This window comes from Petromyzon marinus, chromosome 49, assembly GCF_048934315.1.
Source record: "Petromyzon marinus isolate PM22_M1 ecotype Great Lakes invasive population chromosome 49, UKy_Petmar_22M1.pri1.0, whole genome shotgun sequence".
In the NCBI taxonomy this organism is placed as follows: domain Eukaryota; kingdom Metazoa; phylum Chordata; class Hyperoartia; order Petromyzontiformes; family Petromyzontidae; genus Petromyzon; species Petromyzon marinus.
The window spans coordinates 9215751-9230419 of record NC_133715.1 but is presented as its reverse complement, the minus strand read 5'-3'; the positions used below and the strand labels follow the sequence as shown (position 1 = coordinate 9230419).

The 14669-nt window shown below is 45.0% G+C and overlaps 1 protein-coding gene across 7 annotated transcripts in view; it reads right to left on the bottom strand.

Moving 5' to 3' along the window:
• Positions 1 to 14669, bottom strand: part of LOC116953045 (dystrophin) — a 662108-nt gene that overhangs the window by 340957 nt on the left and 306482 nt on the right. For all 7 annotated transcript variants that reach the window (XM_032972888.2, XM_032972885.2, XM_032972886.2 and 4 more), the window contains 2 exons: positions 3056 to 3238; positions 2061 to 2189 (listed from right to left, as the gene is read on the bottom strand). In XM_032972888.2, coding sequence (XP_032828779.1) covers positions 2061 to 2189; positions 3056 to 3238 — 312 coding nt within the window. The remainder of the gene's footprint in view (positions 1 to 2060; positions 2190 to 3055; positions 3239 to 14669) is intronic.

The window sequence follows — 14669 nt, the reverse complement described above, 5'->3', positions numbered from 1 at the left end:
TTGCTAGCGAGCACCTATCGCTCCGGGCTTCTTCTGTCCGCCCCTGAGCTGCTGCTGACATTATGCCGCGCGTGTTCAGGTGAAGTTAACCAAGCGGGCCAGCGCAGGCCAGATGCCAATGCCGATTTCCACCCGTGTTGTTGGTGTTACAAGGTGGAGTGGTGGATCAGAGGTTTCTGTGCTGCACCCTTGACCTGATTGATCCGAGTTTCAGTCCAGTCCACGGCTAAAACCAGTGCCAAGTAATATCTGAAACGGGTCCTGGGTTCCCCCATTCACCAGCACTGACCAACATGGTAGGTATGGCCAAACAAGCCCGATCACCAGCATGTTGTGAAGCAGCTTTCATCCAGCAATGCACTAAGGACTGTGAAGTATTATTACATATAATCATTATATTGCAAATAATTCAGCCTGAGTCACATTCTATGTAGCACAGAGTAATTTACCCTATGCCAGGTTGTAGGTGTACAGATTATATCAATATAAAGATACAAAGCATATAATCAGCACATGTAAAACACAAAGACAAAGACACATACATGTAAAACACACACATCATACATGTAAAAAACACACACACACAAATGTGCACAGCATATGGACACTACACACACTCACGCACACATTAAATGTGATTGCTTCAGAGACGCAAACTCAAGCGTGGGGTTTTGACCTTGTCGCTTAATTTTGAGCAAAGTTATCAAGTTAACATGTGGCCAATAATTATTTTCCATGACAGCTTAACACGCTGTTTGCGGCAGATGTATTTGCTTAAGCATCAGTGTGAACAGAACTTATTTTGGAAAATATCTAAAACAGGCAGCATGATCAGCTATGACAAACACACCACAGATGCAAAATCACGAGTCGAGCGGGACGGGCGGATCCGGTGGTTTGCCCAGAACCCAACCCGGCCACCTTTATCTCCCCCCAGTGCTGACTTTTATACGCCGTAGCAGCAGGCACTCCCTCGCTCGTTTTTAAGACCGAGTCGATTGTGGGAAGGCCCAGGACCCGCTCCGATATTAACAACGAACTGATATGAGCTTTGGCACGCACGCACGCACGCACAAACTGCACGGCGATCAAGACCCTCGTCACAGAAATCCTTGAGTCTGAAGGAAAAACGCGCGTGACATTGTACATCGCCGCAAAGGTGAGCGCGCGGGCGTATTGGGGGAAAGGACAACAGTGGGCAATTTGAAGCGAGAAATAATTCTGAATGCCTACCCTACTGTTTGCGACAATTGTGACGTCTGTAGGCGTTATGCACTGAATGTTTCACTTGAAACCCTTTCCAAGGACTTACAGGACACGTTGGGCGCATGCGTGTCATGATGCCTCTAAAAAGCACAGGCGCTTTTCGACAATGGTGGGTTTTTACGAGGGTGCGACCTCATGAAGCTGGATTCAAGTAGAGCGGAAACCTTGTAAGTAAACTGGAAGGGTGTTCTCGATATAAATAAGCAAACGTAAACTTTGAAATGAAGCCTACGACTCTGGCCGGAACACTGTTCATGCCTTAATGAAGCTGGACGTAATAGGAAACAGCATAAAGCCCTTTGACAATGTTGTGCAGGGTATTTGTAGATGTGCTTATTAAGAACAATACGTCTAATACATTGCAAGCTATTTGAAACTATATATATATTTTTTATTTTACCAGGTAATGCCCACTGAGCTACACAGCTCTTTTAAGAAGAGACCTGGCCACAAATGATAGCTCAACAAAGTGGCTTATCACGTGGAAATTTATAGCAGCCAAATACTCTAAACGCACAATGTTTCTAAATGTGGAGGGGAAAAACCAGGGGGACCCGGAGACAATCCAAGTGACAACAGGGAGAGAGACACACAAACTCCAAATAGGTGTCAGGGTCGGGATCGAACCCACGACCTCCGTATACCAGGCGAGGTAGTTAACATCTTGCCACCGTAGCGCCTGTGCCCCTTTGCCTGACCATTGTCACAAATGAAACTATGCGCAGAAGCAAATCTAAAGCTATTTTCAGTACTTATCTGTTGTAAGCAATTCGTTGAGCCCGCGCTTTCCATACCTTAAACACATCATCCCTTTGTTGGGCCGACAGCTTCTCCGCGTCGTCCATCATAACTTGCGAGTGGTATATCCACGTGGTTATATCCGCAATGTTGTGGTCGAAGCTGTTCATCTGGGCCTGGTATTCCTGCTTGGAGGCAGGAGCCCGGGCAGAAATAATAAAACGCGCGGGAGCAAATCACCGGGAGGTAGGTGACATGAGTGAGCAATTCCAAGTGTTTTGCAATGAAAACAAGGAATCACAATTAAGAAGCCGCGCTATCAGATAATTAATTAGTAAGGACAATGATTAATTGCAAACCCATTAACAAACAACTACGGAGACATTCATCACCATCATCTCCAGCCGCGTGATCGTACGCCCGTCGCGCATACAAACATGTTTATTTTGGTCATGCACAAGTAGACCGGGAACAAAATTAACTTCGAGCTACGAGGACAAGGGTATTTAAAAGATGCTCGGCACAAATTGCACGTGTCGCTTGCGTTGTGTTTTGTTCTTTCACGAAACATTGGTTTAAAATGAACCACGATCGCCTGCCAGTCGAGACAACGGTGACACCCGCACACGGTGATCCGTCCTTGAAATGAAGAAACTTGCCAGTACCAAAATATGAGAATAGGTTTTCCCCTTTTTTATGGCAACAAAACGTGTGTTAAGACGTTAAAACACCAAACTGAAACCCTTTACAAGGAATCGTGTCTTGCATTAAGCACAATACTTGTGGTCAGAATGAAAAAAAACATGCTCTGACAGTATATGCATTGTCTTTGAAACTGATTGGTCCACACCAGAGACAGCTTTCTTTCGAGCCTCGTCTCAAACTGTGTTAGGCCAGAAGACGCATCCCGTCGGCTCGCATGTTGCTGTCATAAAAAAAGAGATGAAAGGAAATTGTTACGTGGACTCATCATCGTGCACGTCCTCCGACACTGCCCACGCCCCCCGCCCACCACCACGGAACGGAACAAACAGGCCCTCCCCCAACTCGCCTGCAGCAGGTTGAGCCACTCCTCGGCGCGTGCCGTCACCGCGATCCAGTTGCTGTTGAGGAGGCTGAGCTTGTCGTCGATGGCCGAGCCCTCGGGCCCCTTGAGCAGAGACTGCAGCGCTGCGCCCGTGTCCGCCGCGGCCGCCAGCGAGCCCTGCCGCTTGGTGATCTCCTTTTGCGTCGCCTACAGCAAACAATGGGGAGAGGCAGCAGGAGCAGCAGCAAGCAAGCAAGCGTCAAGACCGGCAAATGTGCGTTTAGATGTTTTTAGATTGTTTTTCCGCTGATATAAATGTCCACGTGAAAAACAACTTTTGTCAAGCTGTCGTTTGTGGCCTGGTCGCTTCTGAAAAGAAGCACATAGCTCAGTGGGCCTTATCTGGTAAAATAAAATAGTTTAGTTTTATTTCTATATTTTTGGAGTGATTTGCTTACCTTTTCCTGTATTTTGCACTCCTAACGTGTTTTTGTGCTGTTTGTTGTTGTAACCTTCTGACCCGCCCCTATTGGACATCTGTGAAAAAGAGCTTTATAGCTCATCTGATTCCTCCAGTATAAAAACAAATTCTGATTCTGACTGATATAGTCAGCAGGCCTGGAGAGATGCTTATCCTACGGCAGAGCTTCATCATTTCTGACAACGACGAAAATGATGATAGTGATAAGTTAAACAAACTGCCCTTCCTCAAAACAGAAACAAATGATCAGTTCCAGCCCCCACCCATCTCATTTTGACAAAAACAAAGACGGTCACAGTCGAGAGACTTTCGGAAGATAAAAATATGGAATTGCGTGCGGGTATCCAATTCCCACTGGAATTTGAGGACAGTGATCGACCCCACGGGTGAAAGTAGATCGCACCCCCTAACTTGTCAGCACTGTTGGTGACAATGTCTGTAATCAAAGCGACACACGAGACAACTTTACCATTCGACCAGGTAATCCCCCACCCCTCCACCTGGCACTACCACCCCCTCCCCTCTCTCACACACCCACAGCAGCAATGAATAAATGTCCACGTATTTTAAAGATGTGTTAAGGTCATATTTTCTGGGTCTTTGGGTAAAGCCACGTAGATAGAAAACATAATGAAATATGACGACATTTCGATCGCAACGCAAGCAATCGTCATCAGGTGAAAAAAATAGCGAGAGAGCTGCTGAGGCAGGATGTTATAAAAGTTTGAGATGGGTGTAGCCCAAGGGTCATAAGCGAAGTGGGCGGGGCTAGTGATGAAATTTGCATGCAAATGTAAGATCGGAGAGCTGAGCTACCTCGACGACGATGTTGCAGGGGTGGCCCTTGTATTGTGAGAGATTAGCATGTCAATGTAAGATCTTAGAGCCACCGCCACATCCATGAAAACGAGCAACGGTGGCTGTGTTAGTGAGACATTTAACCTGTTAATGTAAAGGCATTTAAACTTTGAATAAACACAAGATCCAGGTCCGTTTCAACACATTACATAAAATCCGTGATCTGGTTCCGTCTGTAAAAGATGTGATTCCGGACATACAATACCCTGGTGTCTACAAACTAAGTTGCCTCTGTGGTAGTAGTTACATTGGAGAAACCAAACGCCATATCTCGGACCGCATTCGTGAACATAAAGCAGACCTTAAACACGGTAGGACCAACACCTCGGCCGTAGCAGATCATTGTTCTAATTCAGTAGGCTCACATGCCATTGACTTTTCCAAGACGGAGGTTCTTTGTAAGCCATCTGGCTTCCATGAGAGATTCGTTCATGAGGCTATCCACATATACAAACACAGAGACAATTTCAACCGAGAAGATGGATTCTATCTTAGCAATCATTGGAAAGATTTGATAAATCATTTCAGTTCTTGATTGATTGTTCACGCTTACAGTGCCTTTCAGACAGCATACATAAAAACAAATTTCGTCTCCCCCCTCCTCTTTTCAAAAAAAAAAATAGATGGACTAGTCCTGGCAAACTGCCATCGTTGCGCGTGACGCAAACGTTATTTTTATATATATAAATAAATATGCCGTTTTCAAAATAAATTTATGCAAACCGACACACCTGATGATGACCGTTTGAGTTATGGTCGAAACGTCGTGAGAATTTTTTATTGTTTTATATATATTTTGTTATTTTGTTGTTTCTCTTCAACGTGACTTTACCGAAAAAACTAAGAATAGGCATTTAAACTGTTAATGTAACACCAGAGAGAGTCAAAAATAATGACTTCACCTGGTTAATAACGTCCTTCAAATGATTGTTCAGTTTGTACCCATCTTCTCGGTTTTAATTGTGTCTGTGTTTATATATCTGGATGGCTTCATGAACGAATCTTTGCTGATAGCCAGTGGGTTTGCGGAGTACCTTCGTCTTGGAAAAATCTATATCGTGTGTGCCCACAGCATTAAAACAATGATCAGCCATGGCTGCAGTATTCGTCCTACCATGTTTCAGATCTGCCTTATGTTCACGAACACGGTCCGAGACATGTCGCTTAGTTTCCCCAATGTAACTACTTCTGCAGACACAGCTTAGTTTGTAGATGCCGGGGTATTTCATGTCAGGGATCACATCCTTCACAGATGGGATCAGATCACGAATTTTATGTACTGTGTTGAATCGAACCTGGATCTTGTGTTTGCCCATGATCTTGGAAATCTTTTTGGTGACCCCTGCTACAGTGAGGGAAAAAGTATTTGATCCCCTGCTGATTTTGTACGTTTGCCCACTGACAAATAAATGATCAGTCTATAATTTTAATGGAAGGTTTATTTGAACAGTGAGAGACAGAATAACAACAACAAAATCCAGAAAAACGCATGTTAAAAATGTTATAAATTGATTTGCATTTTAATGAGGGAAATAAGTATTTGACCCCTCTGCAAAACATGACTTAGTACTTGGTGGCAAAACCCTTGTTGGCAATCACAGAGGTCACACGTTTCTTGTAGTTGGCCACCAGGTTTGCACACATCTCAGGAGGGATTTTGTCCCACTCCTCTTTGCAGATCTTCTCCAAGTCATTAAGATTTCAAGGCTGACGTTTGGCAACTCGAACTTTCAGCTCCCTCCACAGATTTTCTACGGGATTAAGTTATGGAGACTGGCTAGGCCACTCCAGGACCTTAATGTGCTTCTTCTTGAGTCACTCCTTTGTTGCCTTGGCCGTGTGTTTTGGGTCATTGTCATGCTGGAATACCCATCCACGACCCATTTTCAATGCCCTGGCTGAGGGAAGGAGTTTCTCACCCAAGATTTGATGGTACATGGCCCCGTCCATCGTCCCTTTGATGCGGTGAAGTTGTCCTGTCCCCTTAGCAGAAAAACACCCCCAAAGCATAATGTTTCCACCTCCATGTTTGACGGTGGGGATGGTGTTCTTGGAGTCATAGGCAGCATTCCTCCTCCTCCAAACACGGCGAGTTGAGTTGATGCCAAAGAACTCCATTTTGGTCTCATCTGACCACAACACTTTCACCCAGTTGTCCTCTGAATCATTCAAATGTTCATTGGCAAACTTCAGACGGCATGTATATGTGCTTTCTTGAATAGGGGGACCTTGCGGGTGCTGCAGGATTTCAGTCCTTCATGGCGTAGTGTGTTACCAATTATTTTCTTGATGACTGTGATCCCAGCTGCCTTGAGATCATTGACAAGATCCTCCCGTGTAGTTCTGGGCTGATTCCTCAGCGTTATCATGATCATTGCAACTCCACGAGGTGAGATCTTGCATGGAGCCCCAGGACGAGGGAGATTGACAGTTATTTTGTGTTTCTTCCATTTGCGAATAATCGCACCAACTGTTGTCACCTTCTCACCAAGCTGCTTGGCAATGGTCTTGTAGCCCATTCCAGCCTTGTCTACAATCTTGTCCCTGACATCCTTGGAGAGCTCTTTGGTCTTGGCCATGGTGGAGAGTTTGGAATCTGATTGATTGATTTCTTCTGTGGACAGGTGTCTTTTATACAGGTAACAAGCTGAGATTAGGAGCACTCCCTTTAAGAGTGTGCTCCTAATCTCAGCTCGTTACCTGTATAAAAGACACCTGGAAGCCAGAAATCTTTCTGTTTGAGAGGGGGTCAAATACTTATTTCCCTCATTAAAATGCAAATCAATGTATAACATTTTTGACATGCGTTTTTCTGGATTTTGTTGTTGTTATTCTGTCTCTCACTGTTCAAATAAACCTACCATTACAATTATAGACTGATCATTTCTTTGTCAGTGGGCAAACATACAAAATCAGCAGGGGATCAAAAACTTTTTTCCCTCACTGTATGTATGGCAAGGTAATGGTTTTGATTGGTTCTTCAGATGGTTATTTCCCAACGGTTGGGGTGATAGCTTTACGGATTGTGTAGTCTGAATATCCATTCATCTTGAGGGCTTGGTGTATGTGTTTCAGTTCACTGGCTAGGTGGTGATGGTCAGAAAGACATCGAGCTCCATGGTGTAGAGTTCTGATGAGGGAATTCTTCTGGGCTGGATGGTGGTGGGAGTCAGGTTTTAGATAGGCATCCGTGTGGGTGGCTTTCCTGTAGACAAAATGTCCCACTGAGCTATCTGATCTCTTTTCAATTAAAACATCCAAGAATGGTAACTTGCCATCCTTTTCCACCTCCATGGTGAATTTAATGGCTGGGTGTATGGAATCGATGTGGTTGAAGAATTGGTCCAGAGCTGGTAGGCCATGTGGCCCGATGACAATTGTGTCATCTACGTACCTCTTCCAAAAGGAAGGACGTAGGGTGGTTGCCTGGATGGCATCTGTCTCAAAATTTCCATGAAAATATTGGCTACAACTGGAGATAAGGGAGAACCAATTGGGGTACCTTCAACTTGTTTGTAGAATGTTCCATTCCAGGTGAAGTAATTGTTGGTGAGGCAGTGTCTAACCAGGGCAGGTACATCAGCATTCAGTCCTTGTTGGACCAAATCTTCAATGACTGAAATGATGTCAGGAACAGCTTTTTTTTAAACAAAGATACTACAATGAAACTGACAAGCAAATCACCTGGAGATAGTGAGATGTCCTTAATTACCGATACTGAGTGAGCTGAGTTAAGTACAGCTGAGGTGGTCTTACCAGTGAATGATTGTACGGTCTCGGACAGAAATCGGGCCAGTTTGTAGGTAGGTGAGTCAATGGTGGAGACGATAGGCCGAAGGGGTGTACCTTCTTTATGGATTTTTGATAAGCCATAAAATCTGGGTGGTCTAGCAGCAGAGGGTTTTAGAGAGAGCCGCTTGGTTGGTTCGATTAAAGATATCGAGTTAGTGATGATATTGTTGGTTTTCATAACCAGGTAGTTGGTTGGATCTCTATTGATTTTGGTATAGCTACCATCATTAAGTAGGTCCTGAATTTTGTTGTTGTATGTGGTTTGTCCATGATGACAGTGGCATTGCCCTTGTCGGCTGAGAGGATGACTATGTCATCTCTCTTTATTCTTGAGAAAGCTAAAAGCGCTCATCCTTACTGATGTTGCTAATAGGTGTCTTAGCATTTTTGAGGATTGTTAAGGTCATTTTAACAACCTTATCCCAATAAACCACTTAATTTTTTGGGACCGAAACGGTTAAAACAAAGTAGCAAGATCAATGTGCTGATGCAGCAGCAGGAGAACAATAAACTGAAGTTGAGTCTGCCATTGGAAGAAGTTGCTTAAAAGCCTCATAAACAAGCCAGCTCATTTGGAGTACTGTCTCAATTAAACCTAAAAGCAAAATGGCTATGTGACCTGACTACCATTAACAACAGCCTCACCTCCAAACCCTGTCCTCTGCCTGTTATAATGCAATTGTGCTCTCAACGTGGTAGCTCATTAAATGAAGAACTTTCCATTGGGAACTCTGTGTTAAGAGAAACATCGATTTAACAGGCCTCTGTATCTGGACTATGGCCACAGATTTTTTATGCCTTTAGAAAGAATTACTCATCGCATGCCAATCAAACAGAAATGTTGACATCTCAGAGCTACGATGTGACCAAACAGAATGACTTTTTTTTTAAGCAGTCATAGCTCACCAGGCTGAAACCATCATCCGCCTGTAACACTTGAAAACCAAGTTTAATCATGGAAGCCAGGCTCTCAGCAGCGCAGGCTAGAGTGCCCAAACACCTGGCAACACTCCGCCAACTCGTCTTCCACATCATTTCGCGCTGGATGGCACACACTGGACATGATACACGAAGTCTGGAGATGTTCTGCCGCAGAAATGCCAATGCCCCTCGGCAATTGTGATGCAGTTGGCCATTCGTATCCTGCTCGTGGCTCGGAGATTGTACGTAAAAAGCATGAGAGAGAGGAAGTGCACCGTGGAACTGTGACAGATTGGTAATGAGTTCAGCCTCAGATAAAACGGAGACATGCAAAACTCATGACGCTTAAATGGCTTGTGGTGGAGGTTCGAAAAAAAACCCCAGAAAATATACGATTGGCCTCTGTTTACTCGATGGAAGATTCCACGGAGAAGTGCATAAAGAGATGGGTTTAATTTATGGCCCTTAATTTATTGCGGATCCTCATTAGCATGTGTTTTTCTACTCTGAGGACATAACACTGACATTTTGCTAAGTATATATATTATACGAATGTTCAAACTTTTCTGCCGGCAGGATGGATGGGTAAAGGTTGCAGAAAGACAGGCACTTAAGCAAAGCGAGTACAAATAAATGCATGCCGTACATAAAGATCATTACGCAAGCGAGCAAATACAATGAGATATGGACACGCAGAGGCATGCCGACTTTGGTATGAAGACGAGAAAGGGGGTGAGAAATGAGAAACGATGAAAAGATAGACGATTCTACACAGGAGGAGAAACGCGACGTTTTAGAGAGCACAATTTAAAACGTGGACAATAAAACATTAGCATGAAAAGTGACAACACAGGGGCAATTTACACGAGGGAACAGACTAAAGTAGGAATGGAGCTTCCTAAATGCCTCATCTAATCACGAGGCGGCAGTCGGTAACAAGCGAAGCATCGTCGCTTTAATAGTCAGGGCAGCATGACATATTTGTTTTCATTTATGTAACCAAGATGCTTCATTATGCGGTGTTAATAAACAAGGAAAAGTATAATCAGTTATGATTATTGTATTCGTAAATTTAATCTTAATAGCATTACATTGTCTATGCACCAAGAGGTCATATCAATTAATGCAATTAGTTGTTCTGGTAAACAAAAAAAAACTTCACATTGTCTATTCGTGTGACCGTAAGGCAGAGAAGAACATAATTTCCATTTATAGATACAAAAAATTCCCATTAATGAACACTTGTAAAATAAATTACCTTGAAGTTACATTTGCTCTGAAATTACGTACATTCTTACACGGTATAAAATATATTATTCTTAAATAATAAACCACTGCGAATGACCGTTCAGACAAGGTTCCAGAGTATACTCTTTGGTTCTATTCAGTAAAGTCACGTAGGTAAAAATAAAATAACAAAAATCACGACGTTTCGGCCACTTGTGTTGTGGCCGAAACGTGTTGTGGCCGAAACGTCGTGATTTTTGTTATTTTATTTTTACCTACGTGACTTTACCGAATAGAACCAAAGAGTATGGATCCTTGCAGTCACGAAAGCTTCAAATCTAGGAAGGTTCCAGAGGGTTCTTATTATTGAAGCCTTTTTCTCCATCCGCTGCTGGATGAAGGACACCCCACATCGTGTCATGGGGATTGTTTGACCATGCTTTACCATGCAGGTCAGTGTGGGTTGGTCAAGTGGGGTGGGAGCTTTTGACTGGTTCTCATCACTGCTCGTGGATCGAACTCAGGTTGCCAGGTTCATGTGGCTCAGTGCATGGACCATTGCACCACAGCTTTGCTCTAGTTATAAATAAAGGCAAACGACCAACATACAACATTTGATCGACAAAACACAGGTCTTTCTGGATCAATTCATCCTCCCTGTGTTGTTTAATTAGGGTAAAACTGTAACTGGTTTATATTTCAGCGAGTCTCATCAGCAGGGTGTTGCTCATCAGTCAATGCTCCTGGGGTAATGTTGATGTTATGGGCAAGAGCCACCCACCAACGCCGTGCCAAATGCAGCAAATGAAAATAATAAATTTTGTCCCAAAACATTGGCAATGTAATTTGCACAGCAATAGTTATCCACTTGATCGTATATGTACCTAGCGTGCGATGATATGCTACCGACCGTAGTCGACAACGCTGGATTACAACTTGAGGTAACTAACGTCGAAATGGAGTACGAATATACAACTGTAAATGTTAAAATACATTCGCTGGCTCGGCAAAATAATTTGCGTTAAAAACACTATTTTAGAATGTGAAATTCGGGGGGGGGGGGGAGAGTTCCAGCCCCCCCCCCCCACCGCCCGCATCAAACTGAATGTCAAAGCACCTCAAGGCATCAAGAGGTCGACGCTCCAATCAAAATCATCATCTGTCATCTGCCTCTGTCTCTCCCCACTCTAATGACCCCTTCAGGCAGAGATACCCAGCACCGTGCAAGGTCAATGACCCAAGAGAAAGCAAGTCCTCTTCACGCCGAATTCACAGCGTCGGTCGTTTTGTTAACGAGCCACCAACGGCAAAGTCATTAGGGGCCTGCGTCAGCCTAACGCGACGTTTAGATGGAGGCAGCTTGGTGTCTCTAGATAGGAATTTGGCGAGGTGGGTTGCATTGTGAGTCGTAAATTGGCATCCAAGCTTAGTTTACAACCCAGGGTGCTGGTTAAACTCCCGTACGTGGTCATTCGAGTGCCGAGCGTTGGGCGTAGAAGTTGGCAACAATGCGCCCTGGACCCGGCAACTTGAGTTCGATCTGCGGCTAACATCAGTGCCGAGCGCTGTCAAAATAAGTGCAATGCCCTCCCTTTAACAACCCGAAGCAACCAGGGTGCTGAAGCATGGTCAAGCACCTCCTACGACCGACAGACACAGTTGGATTGAAAATATCCGCGAAATATTTTGTACATAACCGGTGGAAGGACCCCTCGTTAGACGATGGACCCCTCCCCCAACATTCCACCTCCCCATCCTGGGTGCCCCCCTACCCCCCGAGCACATGAACACCCAGGGGGACCGTCCCCATCACCACCCACAGGCCTAACCGAGGTACTGTACAAGCCTGCCAGAGTACATTCAACAACAGCCGCCGTTCACCACGAAGCGGGAGTGACGTCGCCACAGCCCTTGTGCCAGGCTAGGTTGCACGTTGGCGCCATGTGAAGTGTTGAAAGATCGCTGACAGGAGGTCACGGGACAGACCCGGGTGCCATGGGTTGACTGAGATGATTGGCAGATGCACCACCTGTGCTCCCTACTATGCCAATTTCCTGCGTTTGAGCCACCCGGAGCTCTGTTGGTTGTTGTGAGCATCGCTCCTCTGCCCTCAGCTATTGTTGGAGGGCAACTACCTCCAACTGCCCAGTAGCATCCTTCATTAGACTTCTCCACAGAGGCCTATCTTGACACCGCTGGTACCAGCAATCAGCCCATCTCTACTGTAGCCCATGCTGTGCCCATTGAGCCCCCCATATCTAGCCAAACAGAAGCTGCCTGGGTATGCAGTGGTTTGGGCAATGGGGCATCATGACCGAGCAAATACAGCCTCGCCTGCCTGAGGTAGCTCACTGATGGATGGTGTCCATATCTTTCAAGAGCAGCAGAATCTACATTTACTTCTAAGAGTGAGTAGAAATTCTCAGATCATCCTCACACATAACACAGTTGAACAATAGGAAGTAATCTCTTGACCTCACCCGGGCATTGAAAGCTTCTTGAATGTGGTAAAAAAATGTTTCAGAATGTAGGAGCCAGAGTACATGCCTGTTGCACCGCAAGGTCAATAGGGAATGGCTCTTGACTCACGGCTATGCAGCTTTACCCGGGCCTGCCCACCATTACGAAGGTCCTTAATGATTGTGAGTAGAGAGTCAGAGACCCTGAAACCACGAAGAACATCCCAGAGCCCTGACCTGTTGATGATGGTATCAAAGACCTTGACCAGGTCAATAAAGCAGGGCTGTAGGTCCATTTGAAATTCCCTTCCCCTCCGCCGTAGCAGACAGGCACAGAATATGGTGTTTGTGAAGGACAGCCCCGGCCTGAAACCACATTTGGGCTCCGCAAGCCTCCCCTCAGCGTGCTTGCTAAGGCAATGTTGAATAATCCTTGCCAGGACCTTTACCGATGGGGGAGATGGCTCAATAGTTTTTTTTTACAATCAGTGCGGTCCCTCTTCTAGAAGGGGGGGACCACGACCATCCTTCCAACCCTGTGGAACCTGTGCTGTGATCCTGACAGTTGTAATAACGTTATAAAGGGCAGCATCCACACAATCGCTACCCTCCCTTAGCAGTCCGCTTGGGAGATCATCTCTGCCCGGTGCTTTTCCTGGCATCATACTGGATCGCTCTCTGTACTTCCTCAAAAGGTGGCACATCAGCCAGCCACTTATAGGCTATTTGCTCAAATATTATCTGGGCTGAGGGATTTATCCTCCCAAAGACCTCAGGGAAATGGTCAGCAAACCTGCAGGCGTTCTTGGGGGTTGGAGATCAGATCACTATTGTTTCCCTTAAAGATGGCAATAGGTGTGGTGCGGTTACTATTTTTTTTCAGTAAAGTGTGATTTGTGATCGCAAGCTACTCAGGCATTTTCCATCTCCTCATCAACCCACGACCACCACTCATCCTTACACACTGCCGCACGCCTCTCCAAACCTCCGAACGAAGGCCGCGATTAGCCTCCACATTCTCTGATGTGGGATGTTGTACATACATGCACACACAAACACACACACGTGTTTGTGTATATCGTTACACCGTGGGCTCGTGGCTACCTTCCCGGCACAGACACCTAAGCAGATATAGCTATCAATCTGACTCATTACGGAGCACGGGTAAAGTGAATTTATTTCCAGCCATATTTCTTCTCGACAACTTCAATTAGTTCTCATTACCAGCCCTCCCCCACTGCCCTCAATTCACGTGCCGCTTTCAGGTAATTACAAACTTTCCCCGAAACACTTTGCTTCACTCAAATCAAATTAGTCCAGCCAAGGAAAAAGAGATTCCCCCCCCCCCACTTCCTTTCTATCACAGACCGAAATTTAACATAATGCGTCCATGACGAAACCCCGCAGCGAGGATTTGGGAGAGTGGGACATTTTTTTTCGTAACTTTATGAGGCCTGTAGCCGAAGGAGACAAACCATATCAGGCAGAAGGGGCTACACAACCGCTGCAACTGCGCTGACATTCATGAACTATTTTTTGATTAATTACACCATTAAATTCAAAGTTCACATTACCCCGCTCGCTGTGGTTGCCTAATATAGCTCGCAGCATTGGTACATGCGTGCACAATAACACGAGATTTCGACGCAACTCAAATGAAACGTACATGCTAATTGCATTGTTGACCTAGTTTAGGTTTAATTAACATGTGTTGCGACTACACCCCAGGGACTTTTCCTAAGGATTCAAACATGCCCGGCTGATATTGCCCTATAACAATGTAAAGGTGTTTTGTTTTTTTGTCAAGAGATATCGCAACAACAATCTGTTACTTCGCAACTGCACCTCGCTAATGTGTAGGATAATTATTTTACATTAATTGTTTTTTGCAGGTCAGTCA